The 23974-nt window shown below is 43.3% G+C and overlaps 1 protein-coding gene across 1 annotated transcript in view; it reads right to left on the bottom strand.

The window, feature by feature from the left end:
• Window positions 1-1185: 1185 nt before the first annotated feature.
• SETBP1 (SET binding protein 1) overlaps window positions 1186-23974 on the bottom strand; it is a 306578-nt gene continuing 283789 nt past the window's right edge. The window contains exons 3-4 of the mRNA XM_070938969.1: window positions 7082-7249; window positions 1186-2599 (exon numbers count right to left, since the gene is read on the bottom strand). Coding sequence (XP_070795070.1) covers window positions 2058-2599; window positions 7082-7249 — 710 coding nt within the window. The 3' untranslated portion in view covers window positions 1186-2057. The remainder of the gene's footprint in view (window positions 2600-7081; window positions 7250-23974) is intronic.

Genomic DNA, 23974 nt, shown 5'->3' with positions numbered 1-23974 from the left:
ACTGTATTGAAAAAACAAAACAAAAAAACCAACCAGCCCTGGACACTTAACGTGCAGAAATGTTTTTTGAAATTAGCACAAAATTTGCTTTGAGTAACCTCTATTTTTCCAGCTTGGATCCGTTTCATTTGCCTTTTGAAAATAGCATCACTGTACATTCCTATTTATTTTTATTTATTTTGCCGATAAGCTTATAAGGACATTCACGGGTGAATCAAAAGAAGCAGGGTCACACCATGGTCATATTTTGTGTATATGCTGATGTGGTGTGCAGGCACAAAAAGGCATCACATTGTTGTGACCGCCATCTTGATTTTTTTTTTTTTTTTTGAAGACACCTTGGTGGGTCTCCATTTTCTGCAAATCTACTAGCCGACTGAAGCTGCTGGAAAATTCCTGCTTCTATCAGGCAGTTGACTGTCGGAGCACTCAGTTGGGACAGTAAAAAACCTGAAGTTTTCAAATGAAGCGACAAGCAATGGCGCCATTTTGTAAATGCACAACCCACTCGGCAGCAATTGTTTGAGGGAGGCCACCAAAAAGCTCTTCACGTTTAAAAGGACTCCTTCATCTATCCTACGTGGTTCCTTATTTTCTTCCTACATGACTCGTTTTGAAAACCAAATTTCCTTTTCATCGGGCCCTCTAGGAAAGAGAGAAAATGAACACTTCTTCAAAATTAGCGGCAAATATCTCTCCAGATTGGGTTAGGGTTAAACGTTTGGTTACCATCAGCCTAGACAAATTTTCTTCTCATGTTCTTCCCAGACCCAATGAAACCTTGTTAGAAAGGAAAAGCACATTTGAGGAATTTGCATTATAATAATTATTTTTGAAAAAAAAAAAGGGGGGGGGGAGATGCGATTTTCGGATGTAACCTGGCATCTTGGTTCCTGGGCAAGAACTCTTGTGATTTACTGTATTTTTCGGAGTATAAGACGCACCGGAGTATAAGACGCACCTACTTTTTTTGGTGAGGAAAAGAAGAAAAAGAAATCTCCCTCTGCCTCTGAGCAATTTTGCCTCGTTGCAGAAAACAGCAAACAGCCTGCTTTACTTTCATTTTCGTTTTCAGCATAGCTTGATTAGCAACAAGGAAAAAAAATCTGCTCCAGCAATTTACCTCTTTGCAGCAAGCAGCAGAGCCCTGCGCAAAACAGCTGAGAGCAAATCAGCTGAGAGTCGGGAGGCCGATCCAATCAACTTGTGCTAATTAGCCTGTGCTGAGGCTGAAAGGAGCTGTTTTTTCTTGCTGTTTGCTTGCAAGGAGGTAACTGCTTCGAGGCAGAGGCCAAAGGGTGGGGGCCAGTGGGTGGGCGGGGCTACATTCGGTGTATAAGACGCACCTAAATTTTCACCCCCTTTTAGGGGGGAAAAAGGTGCATCTTATACTCTGAAAAATACAGTAATAGCTGTGAGGCAGGGAAGACGTATTTTTCCCTGTTCGCTGTCACAGCAGTGACCAGAAACGTTGCTGGTGATTTCAATGTTTCCTACCCAAAAAAAAAAAGGGGGGCAAGGACCATCATTTGAGAAAGATATTGACCGTACTGGTAAGGACACCATGTTCTCCTACCCTCTGGGGACTTCTGGGAGACACAAGAACAATGGTGACTTATCGAAACAATGACAACATAAAAAAAGCAAAACTCAGTTTGAAGAACGTCTTCCGTACCCTCTCTCCCCTGTTATTAATCGAGGGGTTCCCATCGCGGTTGAGTTCTTATTGTTATGGTGGTGATGATGATGATGAGGACGATGAGTGATCAAATTCATCTGGATGAATTTGGCTGCTGTGCTACTGAAATACAGAGCAAATTTTGATTCCATAGTACAGAGGTCTTCAAACTTGACAACTTTAAGACCTGTGGACTTCAACTCCCAGAATTCTCTGGGAGAATTCATAGCTGGCTGGAGAATTCTGGGAATTGAAGTCCACAAGTCTTAAAGTTGCCAAGTTTGGGGATCCCTGCTGTAGAAGATGTGAACTAGAGTTTTTCCGCTCCGGCCTACTGGCTGAACGTTCCCCCTCTGTCTTTTATTGACCGTGTCAGATACTAGGGAAGGTGTTCATTCTCAGTTCCTCTATTCTTCCGATGCCTTTTTCCTTTCACTTCGTCCTCCTCATCCTCTGGATGCGACTGCGACTTGCTTTTCCGCTTTCCGGCTCTTGATGTCCGTGACGGAGGGACCGGGAGGAGGGGAGACTGAGTGGTTTCTCGGGCCATGTGGACCACCGCCTCAATGGTGGCAGCCACCGGATCTTGACCGCTGGCCTGTTCCAGTATCAGAGAGTTCAAGAGAAGGCGCTGACCTCGTTTGTAAGGCAGGTCCACACATTTCTCCAGCACAGGCATTTGGTCTCCGGAGTCTTCGTCGAACGAAGGGGGCTGCTTCCGTGGACGGCCTCGCCTCTTCTTGACAAAATTATTCCCCGTTTTCGATTGTCTCTGCAACCGTTTGGCTTTCAGGATTTTGTTGACGTGGTCCAGGTTCTTCTTTGTGGAGAGGATCTTGGTGTAGTTGCACATCTTGCGTACCTCACACTGGATTGCTTCGATTTCACAGCGCTTGAATCTCTTCTTGAGGGTTGAGCTGGCTGGAGAAGACAAGAGAAGAGAGAGAGAGGTCAGAGTCAACCAAGATGGGGAACAACTGCTTGCCAACATGGCATCCTGCAAAAATACCTGATGGATTATGATTAACGCAGGCCAAAGTAAACCTATACTGAAGCTGAAATTCATGAGCAAACGTTGACAATATGGGAAATGGCACGGAAAAAAATAGAATTTTGGAATTATTGGGGAAGATACATCATCGATGCTTATATATTGGCAATAAATTGTATCTTAGGACGATGAGACCATGAATGAGAATCTGACAGAGAAATTTCGTTTTTATTTTCTAACATTCTGGAGTTCAAGTTCTTTCGAAGGAATTGGTTTTTGCAATCCAAACGCTTTTTGCCCTTCCTAAGGCTAACTGATTCAGATCATCGAGTCTTAAGACTAATTTATTTATATCAGAACCCTTTAAATTATTTATAGCCTGCCACAAGATTTCAAGTCAGTACAGAATCTATTAAAAATGCAAAGTCAAAGCGGTAACATCGACCCCACGCTAGCCAGCCAAAAAGAATAATAATAATAATTTAAATGCAGAATAATAAGGGGAGCCAATTTGCTCTAGTGGTTAAGGCACCAGAAACTGGAGACTGTGAGTTCTAGTCAGCGGTGAAGTGCTACCGATTCACACAGTTTGGGCGAACCGGTAGCGGGTAGTTCGGAGAACCAGTAGTGGTGGCAGCTCGAGATTCCGCCCACCCGCCCGGATGTCATTACTTCCTGGTTTTAACCTCTGCGCATGCGCAGAAGGCTTTGTGCATGCACAGAGGGTCTAAAATCGCACGTGACGTGCACACGGTACACGCGCTTCTGAACCAATAGGGAAAGTAAGTAGATTTCACCCCTGGTTCTAGTCCTATTTTAGCACTGAAAGCTAGCTGGGTGACTTTGGGCCAATCACCAGGAGTGCGAGAGTTCTAGTCCCGCCTTAGCCATGAAAGTCAGCTGAAGACTTTGAGCCAATCACCAGGCGTACGAGAGTTCTAGTCCCGTCTTAGCCATGAAAGTCAGCTGAAGACTTTGAGCCAATCACCAGGAGTGCGAGAGTTCTAGTCCCGTCTTAGCCATGAAAGTCAGCTGAAGACTTTGAGCCAATCACCAGGCATACGAGAGTTCTAGTCCCGCCTTAGCCACGAAACCCAGTTGGAAGACTTTGGGCCAATCACCAGGAGTATGAGAGTTCTAGTCCTGCTTTAGCCATGAAAGCCAGCTGGGAGACTTTGGGCCAGTCCCTCTTTCTCTTAGCCCAACCCACCACACATTGTTATTGTTGTAGGGAAAACAGGAGAAGGAAAATGTGTTGGATGTTTGCCGCCTTGTAAAAATACTAAAGGTGGGTTACAAATCAATAAAATAAAAATGAATAAAATAAAAAATATAATGACATTAACAGAAGCCAGTCTGGCTCTAATCTGGCCTTCAGGAGAAGACATTCCAAAATATAAGATACTCAACACACAACTCTCTTTCTCATCCATGCGGGACACGTCCCTCCCTGTAGTAAAACGTGAAGAGGCCCTTCTTAATGTGTGTGCAGATAAACACTGGGAGAAAGTCTGTTTGCAATCAATTTCTGAATAAGTTCCAGAAGAACTTCTTATTTTAATTTGCATCAAGGGCTCACAGAGTATTCTTGCTGAAAATAAGGAGTTAGGTATGATATCTGGTCTTCATTTATACGGGGGATTAAAAAGTTGAAGGAATATTTTCTAACACAAGTTGGCCTCGGCCTATGACTATGAAGCCTGCCCATTGTGGTCACAAGTCATGATGGCCATTAAATAAGGTGACCATGTTATCGATTCACTTAACAGCTCCATCCCTGCTCTCCCCAACATGGTCGTTAAACGGCCACATGGGTCGTTTAGTGGAGCACAGGATACCTGAGGGATGGGGGAGGCCCTGGGAAATCTAGCGCTAACAGGTAGTCCTCAACCTATGTCCGTAAGGGAGCCTACCCATTACGGTTGCAAGTCGTGACAGTCATTAAGGAAGGTGACCATGTGATTCCCTTACTTAATGACCTTCCTGTTCCCACCATTCCCAATGCGGTTGTTAAGTGACCGTGCAGGGTGCCTCACGAGTGGGGGAAACCTAGCGCTAACACTTAGTCCTCAACCTACGACCGTAATGGAGCCTGCAACCATGCAGGTCAATAATGCCTGCTTTCCCCAATGCAGTCTTTAAATATAAATAAAAAAATATAAATAAATTATATAAATATAAAAAATAAAATATATAAATAAAAAAATATATAATTTTTTTTATATATAAATATAAATAAAATAAATATAAATAAATAAAAAAAAATGACCGTGCAGGTCATTAAAATAACTTAGGGACTAACTTAGGCACTGCAATGCCCTCTCATGCCCCATTTTGGGCCTAGTAGGCCTCCCTGCATTTACCTGGGAGCCAAAATGGGGCGCGTGGGGACTCCTGGAAGGGACGGGGCGGGGTCATCCAGCAATTTAATTACTGGTTTGCCTGAACCGGCTGAATCCCACCACTGGTAATTGGAAGTGCATTTTGCCCAATTTTACGACCTTTGTTGCCAGAGTTCTTAATCTAGGCCCCAATCTTTAACAACCGTGGCAAGAAAGGTCATAAAATGGGACAAAATTCACTTAGCAACCATCTCACTTAGCAACATACATTTTGGGCTGAATGGTGGTCGTTAAGTCGTATCCAGTGGAATGACTGGAATTAGAGCATCTGAAGAAAACGACTCCTACAAAAACAGAAAAGACGCAATAGAAACACATCCTTAGATGTGAAGCCCACCAACACCTGCTCAGAAATCGAAGTGAATTAAACCTGACGGTGCTCTTGAAAACATCTGGATAAATAAGTGAATAATGGCATTAAGAGCCGTACGGTGTTTGATATCTTCTGAGCGCCCAGTCACAGAAAGGTGGATGAAACCGTTCAGAAATTAATAGCGGATCTTACAACCAGGTAGTTGTGATGGGAGAATTTAATCCTAACGACGGCATCTGTTCAGAAGAAATCCTGCAAGATAGACTGGCTTCTAGAAAAAAATAACTCTTCTCTTATAAAGCATGAGAGAAAACACTAGGAAAACACCAGGAATCACTGCAGTTGTTAAGTTACTAACATGGTTGTTAAGTGAATCCAGCTTCCCCATTGACTTTGCTTGTCAGAAGGTTGCAAAATGTGACCCCGGGACACTGCAACCGTCAGTTGCCAAGTCTTTGAATTTTGATCCTGTGACCCTGGGGAAATGTGAAAAATGCTCACAAGTCACTTTTTTTTCCAAGTAACTTTTAATGGTCACTAAATGAACCGATTGTAAGTTGAGGTCTACCTGTGCTTAATTTTGTCTTCCGGCAACTCTTCTATTTTCTTAAAAGGTTATCTTCAAAATGTTCATCGTTTGTTAAGAATCAGCTTGAAAAGCTGATCAAATGATCCCCGGACACTCAACCGTCATAAATATGAGTCAGTCGGCAAGTCTTTGAATTTTGATCATGTAACCCGTGGGGATGTAGCAATTTGTCGTAAGTGTGAAACATGCTCATTTTTTTCAGTAACTTTCAATGGTCAGTAGATGAACCTGTTGCAAATTGAAGGCTAAGTGTACTTAATATTGTCTTCCGTCAACCCTTCTATTTTCTTAAAAGATGATTTCATAAATTAGAATAGAATACAGAATATCAGAGTTGGAAGGGACCTTGCAGGTCATCTAGTCCAACCCTCCACCCAAGCAGGAGACCCTACACCATTTCTGACAGATGGCTGTCCAGTCTCTTCTTGAAAGCTTCCAGTGATGAAGCTCCCACAGCTTCTGGAGGCAACTTCTGTTCCATTCGTTGATTGTTGTGTCAGAAAATTTCTCCTTATTTCTAGATTGAATCTCTCCTTGATCAGTTTCCATCCATTATTCCTTTTCTGGCCTTTGGGTGCCTTGGAAAATAGGTTGACCTTCTCTGTGGCAGCCCCTCAAATATTGGAAACCTGCTACCATATTATATCATAACAAGTTGAGAACTACCTGTACTTCGCTCAAGATTGACAATAGATTGTTGATGCACTACAAGATTTACAAACGTGGTGTACCAAGAGCCAACCACTCTGTCCATATATAAATAACCTATAAATAACATTTTGATCTTCAAAATGCCTGCAATTACTGCAGGTTCGAATCTCGCCAAGGCTCAAGGTTGACTCAGCCTTCCATCCTTTCTAAGGTAGGTGAAATGAGGACCCAGATTGTGGGGGCAATAAGCTGACTTTGTATAAATATACAAAAGTATGAAGGCTATTGCTTAGCGCATTGTAAGCCACCCTGAGTCTCCGGAGAAGGGCGGCATATAAATCAAATTAAAAAAAAAAATGTTCATCATTTGTAAGAATCGGCGTCCTTCGCGGCTTGAATTTTTTTCAAGGTGTTTCCGGAAGCAAAGTTGGGAAAAAATGATGGGGGAGACAGTTACCTGTTTCTGCTGCTGTTGGAGAAGGTAAGAGTGATAAGATTGGTGTCGAAGACGCGGCAATGCCGTTGAGAGCTGCTGGTTTCCGACGCGTCACTGCCGCCGAAGCAGAACATTCATTCTTACTATGGAGCAAAGCCTGGTCTGCTTTTAGGTGAGAACTGGTCATTCCTGCAAAATACATAAATAAAGATGGTTATTAAGGGGGGGGAGTAATTTAGTTTCGATCCAATTATATAAAACAACGCTCTGAAATGGACTTCCAAGCTTCTTTGCTCGCAAATGTGCTTCAGATTTAACAGATTAACAGAGTTGGAAGGGACCTTGTAGGTCATCTAGTCCAACCCCCCACCCAAGCAGGAGACCCTAGACCATTTCTGACAAATGGCAGCCCAGTCTCTTCTTGAAAGCCTCCAGTGATGAAGCTCCCACAACTTCCGAAGGCAACTTCTGTTCCATGGGTTGATTGTTCTCACTGTCAGATAATTTTTCCTTATTTCTAGGTTGAATCTCTCTCCTTGTTCAGTTTCCATCCATTATTCCTTGTCTGGCCTTCAGGTGCTTTGGAGAATAGCTTGACCCCCTTCCTCCTCTCTATGGCAGCCCCTTAAATATTGGAAGACTGCTATCATGTCTCCCCTGGTCCTTCTCTTCACTAGACTAGCCAGGCCCAGTTCCTGCAACTGTTCTTTGTATGTTCCTCCCCCCGAAGGGCAAAGACAACCCTGATGCGTCCCTCAATGAAATTGAGTTTGACACCCCTGTTCTAGAGTCTCAACATCTTTTTATACTGTGGTGACCACAACTGGATGCAGTACTCTAGGTGTGGTCTTACTAAGGCTTTATAGAGTGGTATTAGTGCCTCCCTTGATCTTGATTGTATCCTTCTGTTAATGCAATTTAGGATTGCATTGGCTTTTTTGGCTACCGCCGCACACTGCTTCTAATAATGTTGTTTCATGCTAATGAGAGTTAGGATTTATTTTTTGTAAAAATAAAAACAAAAGTTAGGTTTCAGTCAATTTGCCTAAGGACGGAACGTAAACATCGATTCACAGCCAACACACAATTGCCTCACGAGTCTATTTTTAAAACAAAAGGAGGGAATATTATAATTGCATCGATGTTCGTTGGTGGTTTTCCATGTAGATTTTTATATCTGGAGAACTAGATGTAGTAGACCACTACACATACCAGGGATGTCAAACTCGATTTCATTGTGGGCCGCATCAGGGTTGCATTTCACTTTGGGGGGGGACGTGGTCAGCTCGACGTCACTCGTGTTGGGGGCCCCTGTGGCGGCCCGAGTGCTCTGCCAGCGAAAATGGGCTCCCGAGCTCCATATTCAGCTGCAACGGCCTCCTGCCACCCTCTGCCAGTGAAAATGGAGCTCAGGAGGGCTGCGGGCGGCCCTCACAAGCTCCATTTTCGGCTGTGACAGCCTCCTGCAACCCTCTGCCAGTGAAAACAGAACTCGGGAAGGCCGCTTGGGCCGATTCTTCGCTGTTTCTAGGGTGGCCCCGCGGACCAGATCTAAGCACCCCGTAGGCCGCATCCGGCTCCCGGGCCTTAAGTTTGACAGCCCTGACATATACTTTGGCCAACGGATCTCAATGGAAGATGATACAATAAAGGAAATTGAACAGCATGTTAAATGTGGCACTTGCAGGCATTCGGCAAAGACAGCATAATTTTCCAGAACCTCCCACTGTGCCTGAAGAAAAAAGTTTTCAATCAGTGTGCGCCAGGGGTGAAATGTTCCCGGTTTGGACCGGATCGCCTGATCTGGTAGAGATGGAGGCAGGTGATTCAGAGAATCGGTAGCAAAAATCCCTGCCACCCCCCCCCATGCCCAGCTGAGCCGCTCAATCATCAGAGGCTTTTTTTAAAAAAAAAATTTAAAAGAATTTTTTCTACAACCTCTTCGGCCGAAAAAATGCTTTTAAAAGTTTAAAAAAAAGCCTCTGATGATCGTGCGGCTCAGCTGGGATTGTCAAAGGCTTTTAAAAGCATTTTTTCTACAACCTCTTCAGAGGTTGTAGAAAAAATGGTTTTAAAAGCCTTTGACGATCTCAGCTGAGTTGCCTGATCGGCAGAGGCTTTTTTTCTTTTAAAAGGCTCTGACGATCCCAGCTGAGTTGCCTGATCGTCAGAGGCTTTTAAAAGAAAAAAAGCCTCTGCCAATCAGGCAATTTAGCTGGGATCGTCAGAGCCTTTTGAAAGCATTTTTTACAACCCCTTCACCGAAGAGGTTGTAGAAAAAATGGTTTTAAAAGTAAAAAAAAAAAAAAAAATGGCCACGCCCACTCAGTCACATTACCCGCCCCCCACCAAGCCACGCCCACAGAACCGGTAGTAACAAATTTTAGATTTCACCACTGGTGTGCGCTACCTGTTCTAAACATATGCTAGTGAAACATGTATCACAATCAATACAAACGCTACAAGTGGCACAAAGGAGCCATGGAAAGATGCCGTCACAAGACAAGATAGAAAGACTCCCACATGGATTAGAGAAGAAACGAAAATATACAATGCCATCAAGAGAGTAAAAAAAAAAAATTGAAATGGAAAACGGGCTGGTCACATAGCAAGAAGCACAGAGGGCAGGTGGACCAAGGCAGTCATAGAATGGATCCCACTTGATCAAAAGCATCCACGAAAGAGACCTAAATCAAGATGGATTGACGACATCTGCAAGTATGGCAGACCCAATTGGCAAAAGAAAACTTTAGGACAGTATTGGTTGGAAACTTGGGGAAGAAGCCTTCATCCTGCAGTGAAAAGACAGTGGCTAAATGATGATGATGAACAGGGAAAGGACACAGCTCAACACACCTGTTGTGACTTAGGCTTCCTGAGTCATTAAAACACACAAGTAGTCCCAAAAACCTCTTTTATTGCAACAGCTGTGAATTAGGTTCATTCACAGCTGAGTCCCAATTAGTTGCAAAAAGTCCTTTGGGAGAAGTCCTTCGGGATAATCACCAACCTTTATCTCCCTTGACACGCTGCCAAAGACCTACTTGGCAAAGCCACATGGAGTCCAGAATCAAACAGAGATGCCGACTGGGAACAGAATTAACAATGTTGCTTTCCTGCAAAGGATCTACATGCCTTTGTTCCTCTTTTAAGCCTTATGGAAGGGGCCAATCATCTCAAAGCCTTACTCCCGAGTTGTCCCTTTTGTTTTAACTGTTCATGCCTTCTGGCAGCTCTGCGCATGCGCGCACTAGGAACAGGCTCCTCCTGTTCCTCTGCCTCTCTGCTGTCCGACTCTGGAGGCTCCGGAGTCCACGCATCACTCCCAGATGGCCCTGGCTCCATCTCTGCCTCCGACGCAGAGCCCTTGTCCGGGCCTTCCCCAGACTCCAGGACTGGCCCATGTTCCTCCCCAGCCTCCTCACTGTCTGACTCCGCTGCCAGCTCTACACAACAACACCCTTGTGTAAGTTGGCATTGGAAACCCGCTTATTTATTTGTTTTCCTGCCCCAGTTCAAAGCATAATGTGTGCACGATGTGTCTATGTATCTGCACTCAGCGAAACAATCCATGATAAGATCCTTTCCTGTAATAAGGCAAAACAAAAAACCAGCTATAAAATAAAATAAAATCAACTAGAACTGCATCGGATTGCTCAAATCTTTATTACAGTTTCTTGGAGATCGTTCTTGGCATGCAGAATTAATTGCAAGAGGCAAAAAAGTTAATTTATGGTAACTGCCGAACGTTGGCTTTTTATAGGTGGGCTTGGAGTTGTATTATCACTTCATAAATGCCTTGACGATTCGCTGTCGGATTTTGAAAACGCCTCAGTTCTGCTTGGCGGATTTTCATAACCATGGCTTCAATTTTGTATAGTATATATTTATTCAACTACTAGGATTTTATGAGGTAAATCAGTGACATGTTTGTAACTATATTAAGAATAGCATAGATTGGTGGTTGTACCAATCCGGTTTGGTACAGCCACCAAACGGGACAGGTAGAGATTCCAACGGATAATTAGACCTGCAGGAAAAACAACTGCAACCAGCCTGTCCTCCATGGAGGACCCGTATACAGGTTGTCCTCAACTTACAACAATTCATTTAGTGACCGTTCAAAATTATAACGGCACTGAAAAAAGTGACTTATGACCGTTTTTCACAGTTACAACCGTTGCAGCATCCCCATGGTCACAGCGGCTTGGCAACTGGTTCATACTTATGACCGTTACAGCGTCCCGGGGTCATGTGATCCAGTGGTGGGTTTCAATTTTTTTTTACTACTGGTTCTGTGGGCGTGGCATGGCTTGGTGGGTGTGGCTTGATGGGCGTGGCAGGGGAAGGATACTATAAAATCTCCATTCCCACCCCACTCCAGGGGAAGGTTACTGCAAAATCCCCATTTCCTCCTGATCAGCTGGGACTCGGGAGGCAGAAAATAGATGGGGGCGGGGCCAGTCAGAGGTGGTATTTACCGGTTCTCCGAACTACTCATAATTTCCGCTACCAGTTCTCCAGAACCAGCCAGAACCTGCTGAAACCCACCTCTGATGCGATCCCCTCTTGTGACCTTCTGACAAGCAAAGTCAACGGAGAAGCCAGATTCACTGAACAAACTTATCAGCTGCAGTGATTCACTTAACGACCGTGGTGAGAAATGTCGCAAAATGGGGCAGAATTCCCTTAAGACGTGTCTCATTTAACCGCAGAAATTTTTGGGCTCAATTGTGGTCGTATGTTGAGGACGACTTGTATTGCATGGATCAGAAGGAGGGCTGCGGTATTGGGAACACGGTCAGCAGGGAGGCACATGTTGGTGTGTCAGCGAAGCTTGACAAGTTGTCAAGTGTGTTTTCATTTACAATACGGAAGGGATCTCCCACCTTGGGAAGGTTTTTTTTTTTTTAAAAAATTTGATTTATATGCCGCCCTTCTCTGGAGACTCAGGGCGGCTTACAATGCGTTAAGCAATAGCCTTCATTCTTTTGTATATTTTACAAAGTCAGCTTAGGTTAAGACTTGTGCCAAATTTCAAAAGGCAACTGGACTTTCTTGAAGACGTTTCGCTTCTCCTCCAAGAAGCTTCTTCAGTTCTGACTAAATGGCGGAGGATGGAAGGATTTATTCCTCCGCCATTCAGTCAGAACTGAAGAAGCCTCTTGGAGGTGAAGTGAAACCTCTTCAAGGAAAAACAAAGAAAGCCCAGTTGCCTTTTGAAAAAGCACTTTTGGGGACAACCATGACCTGGATGACTGAGAATCTCCGCAGACATTTAAAGACTTCAACTCCCAGAATTCCCCAGTCAGCCAGAATTCTGGGAGTTGAAGTCCACAAGTCTTAAAGTTGCAAAAAAAAACAAAACAAAACAAAACAAAAAAACCGATAACGATGCTAAATGCCCCTGTATTCAGTATCTGTTGATCATTAGGCTTGAAAATAAATAATAATAATAATAATAATAATAATAATAATAATAATAATAATAATAATAATAATAATAATACCAACACCACCACCCTGTAGCAAAAGTAACAGCTGCAAACCTCTGATTTGGGTGGATTAAAAAAATAAAATAAAATAAAAACTCCAAATCCACCCATCCAAACTCTTGCAAGATACCCGTTTGTCTGCATAAAAAGTCTATTTTGCCATCTCAAGAGGCTGCCATCCTTATCTCAAAAGGAATCCTTTGCAAGCCATTTTCATCCCCTAGCTCCGTGACGGTGAACCTATGGCACGTGTGCCAGAGGTGGCACTCAGAGCTCTCTCTGTGGGCACGCGTGCCGTCGCTAGCTGTGCACATGCTGGCCAGCCAGATGATCTTTGTGGGAGCCAGAGTGCCGGAAAACAGCGTGAAAATGGCCTGGAAAACGGTCTGAAAAACAGCCAAAAACCAGGCATGTGCACACCAGCCAGCTGGTGTTCGGGTTTCCGGTGCTCAGCCGCATGCAAGGACCAGCTGGCCGGTGTGCATGCAGCTGGTCTTCTGGTTTCCGGAACTCGATGCCGAAAAGGTTCGCCATCACTATCCTAGCTAGCAGACTTGTCTCTACCTGCACACCAGCGTTTGCATTAGGCGATTCTGATTTATGGATCCTGCTGCCGGGATGCAGAGACCGACTTCCTGGTTGCCATGGTTACTCAGATCTTTGGTTCCATCCTCCCAACAGCAACATTGGCAGCGAGCCTAACCATCTCGCCCGCACGATCCTAGATTCGCTTCAAAGGCCAAACACCAAAGAGGTTTCCCACCCACCCTCCTCTTTGGGGGGGGGGGCAGCTGATATTTTAAATATTTTAATTGGGCTCCCTCCGGAAGAAAAATAAAACAAGAGATGGGCGGAGGGACGTGTGCCCTGGGCTGCCACCTCTGGAGTTTAGCAAGGTCACACCAAGCTTGGAGGAACAGGGGAGCTGTTACAAATTTGACAAGCGGCTTCAAAGACCCTCTCGCCCACCCCCCTTGACGCATCATTAGCTCTCCACAGGACCCCTGGAATTATGCCTTGAGAGCACACTTTGGTTTCTAATTTACTTTGGCCCTGGTTAGGAACCTCCACCGGATGCCCCCCTCTTAAATGCTGGCTCCAGATGGCGGCAGGTGAAGAAGTCAACGAAGGGGAAGGAATGACATGGAAGGAAGACGAGCTGGCAACAGGAAAAAAAATGCCACCCTGGGGGCAATGAACCCTTTACTTAGGTCTCAAAAAGGAGACTAAATCCACTACTCAAAGGTGGATTTAGTTTGTAGAAGAATCCACAAATCCTTACAGACAGCAAAGTCCACATTCTGGATAGAAACGGTCCGCTATCTTAATCTATGCTAATCTATGTTAAGATTAGCAATAGCACGTAGACTTATATACCGCTTCATAGTGCTTTACAGCCCTCTCTAAGCGGTTTATTGCCCCCAACAATCTGGGTCCTCATTTTACCGACCTCAGAAGGATGGAATGCTAAGTCAACCGTGAGCCTGGTGAGATTCGATCTGCCAAACTGCTGGCAGCTGGTGATCAGCAGAAGTAGCCTGCAGTACTGCACTCTAACCACTGTGCCACCACGGCTCATAGGTTCTTTCCAACTCTTGTTATTCTGTATTAAACAGCTCTCTATCTCATCAGAGGGGGAGAAATATGACACCGCCCATCTCTAGTCTACAACACAGTCCTTTCGGCAGTTCCAAGAAGGCTCCACACCCATTTGCACTACTCAGGTGACCCCCGAGGGCACAGATAAACCTCCAAATGCCTTCAAGGACTCTCAGAGGGAGTACTAACAACCAGATGACTGCAAGGAATACAAATCTTTCCATCCTCTCACCATTCACTCAGAACTGAAGAAGCTTCTTGGATGAGAAGCGAAACCTCTTCAAGGAAAAACAAAGGAAGTCCAGCTGCCTTTTGAAAAAGCACCTTTGAGACAACTATGATCTGGATGACCAAGAATATAGATATTTTCCTGAAAATGGGAATGCGTGGAAGGCAGTCTTCTTACAAGCTCTGGGTGGGACTTTTTGGGAATAAATCTCTCAACAAAAACAGCTTTCCTCCACCTTGAGTCTTTCAGAGGAATTCTCCAGAACTCTCTTGGTCAGCGTGTTTGAAAATATAGTTGTCCAACACATCTGGAAAACATCAAGTTGGATAAACTGACCTGACCTCTTTTACTTCTATGTACATTAAGCAGCTGCTCCATAAGAGAGACCAATAAACAATGGGTTTCTATTGCAGTGAAATAAGATTTCAGTTGGATATCTGGAATTATTTTTTGGGAAGAGTAAAAGCTGTTCAAACACGGAACAACATTGAATTGGGAAGCAATAGAATCTCATCTTTAAAGAGAAGCAGAATGGCCATCCGGTAGCCTTACAGTTAAGACGACAGGTAGTCTTCAACTTACGACTACAACGGAGCCCAAATTTTCTGCTGCTAAGTGAGTCAATTGTTAAGGAAGTCTTGCTTCATTTTACGACCTTTCTTGCGTCACAGTCGTTCACTGAACGAATGAAGTTGTTAAGTTAGCTAACACGGTTGTTAAGTGAATCTGACTTCCTCATTGACTTGAAAGGTCGCAAAAGGGGCTCACATGACCCTGGGACAAGGCAACCGTCATAAATACGAGTCAGTGGCCAAGCGTCTGAATTTTGATCACGCGAGCATGTTGCAATGGTCGTAAGCGTGAAAAAAAGGTCGTAAGTCACTTTTTTCAGTGCTGTTGTAACTTTGAAAGGTCACTAAACAAACTGTTGTAAGTCAAGGACTATCTGTATTCCTTACAACAGTTCGTTTAGTGACTGTTCAAAGTTACACCGGCACTGAAAAAAAAACGACTTGCGACCAGTCCTCGCTGTTACAACCTCCCCACAATCACACGATCAAAATTTGGAAGCTTGGCAACTGGCATGTACTTATGACAGTTGCAGTATCCTAGGGTCACGTGATCACCATTCCCATCGGCTTCTGACAAACCATGTTACTGGGCAAAGCTGGATTCACTTAACGACTGCACGATTCATTTAACAACGGCAGTGGCTTATTCAGCAGCCATGGCAGAAGAGTGTAAAATCAGGTATGATTCATTTAACAACTGCCTTGTTTAACAACAGAAATTCTGGTCCCAATTGTAGTTATAAGATGAGGACTTCCTGTCCCGGAGGGATAGGAGTCCTACACTGAGGAAAGGGTTGGATTAGGTCATCTCCAAGATCCCGCCAACCTTGAAATTCTATGATTCATGGCCACTCTCGTAAAATGACTACCTTGGTCAGTGTGACCAGCAATAAATCCATTTATCACAAGGCAGACTGATGAGGTTGTGTGCTACCACACAGTTTCTGCTTCGGGTTTTTTTGTGTGTGTAAATGGGCATTTTTGCAATGCTGGACTGCAGCCATCTGCAGACTTCTTTCTAAAAATGTCTCCAAAATATACATGAGATCCAGAAGGATTCTTGGAAACGAAGCTAAGTTGTGAGGCTGGCATGGTTTTTGGCAGTATTTTAACATTAAAAAAAACAACAATTATTATTACAAGAGTAAAAATCTGGTGGATGTAAAATATAGCAGAGGTACTCCTCGACTTATGACCAAAATTTCCCTTCCTAGTAAGGGAGTTGTAAACGGAGTTCTGCCTCATTTTGCAATCTTTCTTGCCACAATTGTTAAGTGAATCACTGCAGATCAGGGGTGAAATGTTCCGGGTTCGGACTGGATCGCCCGATACGATAGCGATGGCGGTGGGTGGTTCAGAGAACCGGTAGCAAAAATCCCTGCGACCCCCCCATGCCCAGCTGAGCCCCGCGATCATCAGAGGCTTTTTTTTTTTAACTTTTAAAAGCATTTTTTCTACAACCTCTTTGGCCGAAAAATGCTTTTAAAAGTAAAAAAAAAAAAAAAGCCTCTGATGATTGCGCGGCTCAGCTGGGATCGTCAGAGGCTTTTAAAAGCATTTTTTCTACAACCTCTTTGGCTGAAGAGGTTGTAAAAAAAATGATTTTAAAAGCCTCTGATGATCCCAGCTGAGTTGCATGATCGTCAGAGGCTTTTAAAAGCATTTCTTTTACAACCTCTTCGGCCAAAGAGGTTGTAGAAAAAAATGCTTTTAAAAGTTTTTTTTTAAAAAATTGCCCACACCCACCCAGTCACATTACCCCCTACCAAGCCACGCCCACAGAACCGGTAGTAACAAATATTAGATTTCACCACTGCTGCGGATGTTAAGTTAGTAACACGGTTGTTACATGAATCTGGCTTCCACACTCACTGGGTAGGTGGGAGTGTGTGTCTACAGGTAGCCCTCAATTTACGACCGCAAATGAGCCCACAATTTATGTTGTTAAGTGAAACATTTGTTAAGTGAGTTTTCCACCATGTTACAACCTTCCTTGCCACAGCTGTTAATCACTGCCGTTGTCAAATTAGTAACTTGGTTGTTAAGTGGATCAGACTTCCCTGTGGACTTTGCTTGTCAGGAGGTCACAAAAGTTGGTCACATGACCCCGGGGACACTGCAACCGTCATAAATACGTCCCAGTTGCCAAGCATCTGAATTGGGATTATGTGACCACGGGGACACTGCAACAGTCGTAAGTGTGAGAAATGGTCATAAGTCACTTTTTCCAGTGACGTTGGAACTCCGAACGGTCACTAAATGAACAGTTTAAGTCGAAGATCGTTTAAGACAGATGTGTGGTGAACAAATTGGAACCCAAGAGTTATCCTTCATCAGAAACTGAAAACACATGAAAGAATTTCACACGGCTTCTTGTATACTGATGTCAGCCCATTCCTTTGGCAAGGCCTGCTTTGAGGAGTGGGCAACGTATAATAATACTTCGGTCGAAGGCAGGGTGTTGACAAGTTGTGAACAGAAAGTGCAGACAGATATTCCATGTAAAGAGCACTGAAAGTGGTTTGAACGCACATTTTTTTACCCTAAGAACAGATTCTGGAATGCAACAGTTGTGCATCAAACACAACCGTCAACGCGCTTTCGGGCTTATGCCTGTCTTCGCCCACAGAAAAAGATTTGGCGGAGGAAGGACTTTGTAAAAAGGTTCTGTCAAATCTGTTAGCTGCAAACCAAAACTTCCTGGAAGGCAGCAGAGGGTCTGTTCAGAAGCTGGGAAGTTTCTATCTGGGACCGATAAACCAAGATTAGCATCCCTTTACAGCAGGGGTGAAATGCTCCCGGTTCGGACCGGATCAGCCGATCCGGTAGCGATGGCGGCGGGTGATTCGGGGAACCGGTAGCAAAAATCCCTGTCACCCCCCCTACCCATGCCCACCCAATCGCCTGCTTGCCGCTTCTTTTAAAAAATGCTTTTAAAAGGTTAAAAAAAAGAGGCTCTGACGATCACAGCTGAGCTGCCTGATCGTCAGAGCCTTTTTTTTTTTTAACTTTTAAAAGCATTTTTTAAACAACCTATTTGGCCGAATAGATTTTTAAAAAAAATGCTTTTAAAAGTTAAAAAAAAAGATCGCGCGCCACAGCTGATCACCCTCACGCACGCTGTTCTACTTATCTCATGCCTCCTTTTGGCGTGCACTGCGCGCGCACCTTGTATTTGGTGCATGGTGCACATGTGCAGCCAGTGAACCGGTAGTAAACCGGTTCATATTTCAGCACTGCTTTATTTTCATTTCATTTCATTTTTCATTTTATTAAATTTGTATACCGCCCTACTCCCGAAGGATTCAGGGCGGTGAACAGGCACGAAATAAAACACATAAATACAAAAGTTAAGACATGATTAAAGCCCAATTAAATAATTTTTGCCTGAGACAATTTAAAACCCCCAATAATTTAAAACGAATTAAAATTTGAGTTTAAAAATTTAGAAGAAGTGGAAAAAATTAGGCCAGGCCAGCCTGCTGGACTAGGAGTGTCTTCAAAGCATGGCGGAAAGTGCGCAGATCCGGGATCCTCCGTATCTCTGGGGGGAGCTCGTTCCAGATAGTAGGTGCCCCCACAGAGAAGGCCCTCCCCCTAGGGGCCGCCAGTCGACATTGTTTGGCTGACGGCACCTGGAGGAGCCCCTCTCTATGAGAGCGTACTGGCCGGTGGGAGGTTGTTTGTGGTAGTAGGCGGTCCCGTAAGTAGCTGGGTCCTAAGCCATGGAGCGCTCTAAAGGTGGTAACCAAAACCTTGAAGCGCACTCGGAAGACCACCGGGAGCCAGTGCAGCTCGCGCAGAAGAGCAAGCTTTATAGTGCTTTGGTAAGACCGCACTTGGAGTATTGCATCCAGTTTTGGGTTTGCCAAAAACAGATCATGCCAAACAAATCTTATTTTATTCTTTGACAAAGTGATTCAAGTAGTGGACCGGTGAAATGCTGTGGGCATAGTATATGGATTTGGTATATGTATTTGGATTTCAATAAGGCATTTGACAGAGTAGACTACAATCTACTTCTTGGTAAGCTAGAAAAATGTGGGAGAGATAGCATCACTACCACAGGGATTTGTAACTGGCTGACAAATTGTACTCAATGAGTCGTCCTTAATGGAACTACATCTACATGGAAGGAAGGAAGCAATGGGGTACCCCAAGGTTCCTTTTTAGGCCCAGCACTTTTCAACGTCTTTATAAATGATTTAGATGAGGGAATAGAGGGGGAACTCATCAAACTTGCAGATAACATGAAACTGGCAGGAATAGCCAACACCCCAAAAGATAGACTCAAGATCCAGATGGATTTTGATAGATTTGAACACTGGGCCCTATCTAACAAAATGAAATTCAATGTGAAAAGTAAGGTTTTACACTCAAGCAAGAAAAAAACAAACGTACAGATTAGGTGAAACTTGGCTCAACAGCCCTAATTATCTGAGGGGTCTTGGAATCCTAGCGGACATTCATTTAAATATAAGACCACAGTGTGTGGCAGCAGCCAAAAAAGCCAATGCAATCCTAAATTGGTTGCATTCAACATTTGACAGAATCGAAATCATGTGAAATATTAGTACACTAAATTATAATCTAAAAGACAATGCATCGTTGGTATTTAACACCAGATAAGTTATCTAAGATGTATAAGGCTATATCAAACGAATGTTGACAGTGTAAAAATACTATCTATGGTGGACATGTGATAAAGCAAAAATTTTTTGGAGTATGATTCATATTTTAATACAGAAAATTTTAAAAATGGAGATAAAAATGAAACCAGAATTTTTCCTTTTGGGCTTAATAGAAAAAGACCTGGAGAAAAAATTGGGAACTTTGTTATTATGTATGTTGACAGTAGCAAGACTACCGTGTTTTCCCGAAAATAAGACCCTGTCTTATATTTTTTTGAACCCTGAAATAAGCATTTGACCTTATTGCTATGTGCTCAAAAGCCCAATTGGGCTTATTATCAGGAGCTGTCTTATTTTGGGGGAAACAGGGCATTGTATGCACAAAAATGGAAGGACACTTCAATTCCTAGCATGGAAGAATAGTTGCGGAAGTCGATGGAGTTGGCGGAAGTGGCAAAACTGACTACTTTGATTAAAGAAAAGAACATAAGTACTTTTGTTTCCACATGGAAACCACTTCTGAACTTCTTGCTTGATGTGGAAAAGAATGAAACGCTGATTTTGGGTTTTACAGAATAGACTGATAGATCTTTATAGAAATGGCTTGTTCATAGTATCATGAAAAAGCAAAAAGTTGTGATTTGATATTTATGCCTTATTTTACTGCGACAGAGAGAGTCGGAAGTCAATGCTTCTTTTTCTTTTCTTATCTTTCCCCACTTCTCTTTTCCTCCCTCCGTTGCTTTTCTATTTACTTTGTATTTTGTATTTTATAATACTTTATAACTCAATAGAAATGTTGACAGTAAGTCAAGGACGATCTGTATCTTCCCATTTTTCATCTTAAAAAAAAAAATCCTACCACCAGTTCAAGCACAGAATAGTTGTGGGTCCTTTGATACAAGTTTTCCTGAAAATAAAACCCTTGGCTGTTGTTTTTTTTCCCAGTCTTTCCAAATGGAACAGATTTGTCTTTTTCCTGTCCACCGGTGCATTATTCTCACCCAAGCAATCTCTTGCTTTATAATTTCGTTACACCGTTCATTTGCAGCACAATACACCTCAAAACATTAGCTGAGTCAGGTTATTTGCATTTTGATTACTATCTTGAATAAAGAGCAGGGAAGACTTATGATATCCTGGAAGCCTGCTTTTGAAAAGGAGGGGATGAAGTTGGGTTGCCCACAAATGCATCACTTATAGCTAGGTCTTTCTCTGATGCCCAACAGAGAGGCTGGCATTAGTATCCTGCAAATATAACAAAGAAAAATTCTTCTTCTCCTTCTCCTTCTTCTAGCAAGGCTGATTCGGCTTCGTTGCAATTTTAAATTGACTTTTAAAATATAGATACCGCAAGCCTTAAATTTCACGTTCCCGTAAATACCGCAGCATCCCTCACCTGCCAAGGAAAACCTAATAAGAACACCTGAGCTTTAAGGATGAATTTGTCTCTGAAGCATGGGGTGGTTTTCCAATGGCACTAACGTTTGCTTAAACAAATCGTGGTTTTGCTAAATTAATCACTACGGTGAGTACATGAAGCATGAAGCAATGGCTTGTTTTGCTTACTTATGTATCTGGATTGCAAAATCAGATTGATCCCTAGATGGCAGCAGGGAATGAGTTTAGTGGATGGCTTTACTACCACCTACTGTCTCTCTGGATAGCTTCCACCGCATAGCTCCCAGAGACCGGTAAGATCCCACAGAGTTGGTCTCCTCCGGGTCCCGTCAGCTAAACAATGCCGGCTGGTGGGCCTGTGGGGGAGGGCCTTCTCTATGGCTGCCCCAGCTCTCTGGAACCAGTTACCTCCTGAGGTCCGGACTGCCCCCACCCTATTGGCCTTCCGAAAAGCGGTGAAGACCTGGCTTTTCCGGCAGGCCTGGGGCCGTTGATCTCGCTCTTGTGATCCGGCGAGATCCGGCCATGAATGGTATGAATGAGTTTTAATGTTTTTAATTTTTAAATGTTTTTTATTAGGATTTTAAATGTATTGTGAGCCGCCCTGAGTCTTCGGAGAGGGGCGGCATATAAACTGAATTAAATTGAAATTGAAATTGGATGTCTGCAGCCCAGATATTGTAAATTTATAAGGACAAGAGCTGGATTCTTACACCTTGCTAAACCAAGTCCAAACAAATGGCAAGTTAGTAGTTACTCTTTTTCTTTCAGGAACAAGGCATGAAGAAAGTAACTAAGTATTGGATTTCCCCTCTGTATGGCAATTTAATACAGTTTTAATACAGATTGAATTTTTCCTCAGTATGATGTGGCAGAAGGGTTTTTTAATTTTTGATATTCGTTGTACAGTTATTATGGTGGTGTTTATTTTTGAGGTATGACCAGTGGTGGGTTGCCCCCGGTTTGGACCGGTTCACAAGAACCGGTAGTAAAACCGGCGGAAGGCCCTGCCTTCCGCCTTGGATGTCATCAACAGCGATCTGCGCATGCGATCCCGTTGCACGATCCCATCGCGAACCTGTAGTAAAGGTAAGTAGAACCCACCCCTGGGTATGACTACTCAGGATCGAAGCACCATATAAAAGGTAGATAGATAGAGATAATGAAAGGTAATGATTGATTGATTAATAGAAAGATATAGATAACAGATGATAGACAGATAGATGATAGATCGATAGATAATAGATAACAAACAGAGACAGACAGGCAGATACTGTAGATGATAGATGACAGATAGATAGATAGATAGATAGACAGATATAGATAATAGATGAATAGATAGATAATAGATGAAAGATAGACAGATAGGCAGATGATAGATAGATAGATAGATAGATAGATAGATAGATAGATAGATAGAGATAATAGATAACAAACAGAGACAGACAGGCAGATACTGTAGATGACAGATAGATAGATAGATAGATAGATAGATAGATAGATAGATAGATAGATACAGATAGATAATAGATAACAGAGACAGACAGGCAGATAGATGATAGATAGGTAGGTATGATAGATAGACAGATAGAGATAGATGATAGATATAGACGATAGATAGATAGAGATAGCTGAGAAATAAATAGACAAACAGACAGACAGACAGACAGACAGACAGACAGACAGACAGACAGACAGGAAAACATGGTTTTGCTTATCATTTCTAAATATCTGGGGGCCAAATCCCTAAAGGATTCCATTTTCGGTTTTGCACAATGTTTGAATTGGGCAGCCACACAAATGTTCCCTTATCAGTAAACACGAATCTGCTGGGTTCCCTTCTGTGGAGACCTTGAATGCCTGAGGCTCATACAGTTGGCAAGGGTTTCTTCCAGACCTCTTCCAAGTTAAATTAATTTGGTTTTTTTTTTTTAAATTTATCGGTTCCTTTCAGCCGTCGGCCACATATCTTAAACAAACGCAGTGTGGTTTGCAAAATCCCGATTTTACACAACAGAAGTTGTACTTCTGAGTAACGTCGATTGCTTTTTCTACCATTACGATCAGCTTTGAGGGGTTCTTACTCAACGGTGGGGTGAAACAAATATAAATAAACTGTGGTATGTATAGGTAGTCCTCGACCTATGACCACAATTGTGCCCAAAATTTACGTTGCTAAGCGAGACATTTCTTAAGTGAGTTCTGCCCCGTTTTAGGACCTTTCTTGCCAGAGTTGTTAAGTGAAACAACTGCAGTTGTTAAGTTAGCAGCCCGGTTGTTAAGCGAATCTGGTTTCCCCATTGACTTTGCTTATCAAAAGGGTCGCAAAAGGGAATCATGTGACCCCGGGATGCTGTGACCGTCATAAATTATGAGTCAACTGCCAATGGTCTGAATTGTGGTCATGTGACCTTGGGGATGCTGCAACGGTCGTAAGTGTGAAAAATGGTCACGAGTCACTTTTTTCAGTGGTGTTTCAACTTTGAACGGTCACTAAGTGAATTCTTGTAAGTCGAGGACAACCTGTATTAAGAAAGGGTGGTAACTCAAGAGTGATTCTGTGGTTCTTTTGAATTATGAACGTCCTGTTAGAACTGGGAGCCATGACACCCTCAATGAGGGAAGCCATCTTTCTACAAGACCCCTCGGCTTATGACGGGTCGCTTAGCAACCGTCTGAAGTTTTGACAGACTAACCTAACTTATGACCCCAGGTTCTAGATCCGACCATGGGGTCCATTCCCTGCAGTCATGTGACCCAGGGGTGGGTTCTATTTTTTTTACTACCGGTTCTGTGGGCGTGGCTTATTTTGTGGGTGTGGCTTGATGATCATGTGACAATTATTTAGGATTTAGCAGAGGTACTGGTCTACCAGGCTTTTAACTGCTTGCAGAGCTGTACCGATCTACCCATTTATTTTTGCAGGCACTGATCTACTCATGTAGTTTTGCAGGCACTGGTTTACCCATTTATTTTTGCAGGCACTG

Source organism: Pituophis catenifer, unplaced genomic scaffold (genome assembly GCF_029215685.1).
Source record: "Pituophis catenifer annectens isolate HBS135680 unplaced genomic scaffold, rPitCat1.0.hap2 SCAF_2, whole genome shotgun sequence".
NCBI classification, from domain to species: Eukaryota; Metazoa; Chordata; class Lepidosauria; order Squamata; family Colubridae; genus Pituophis; species Pituophis catenifer.
This window is presented reverse-complemented; position numbering and strand designations above follow the sequence as displayed.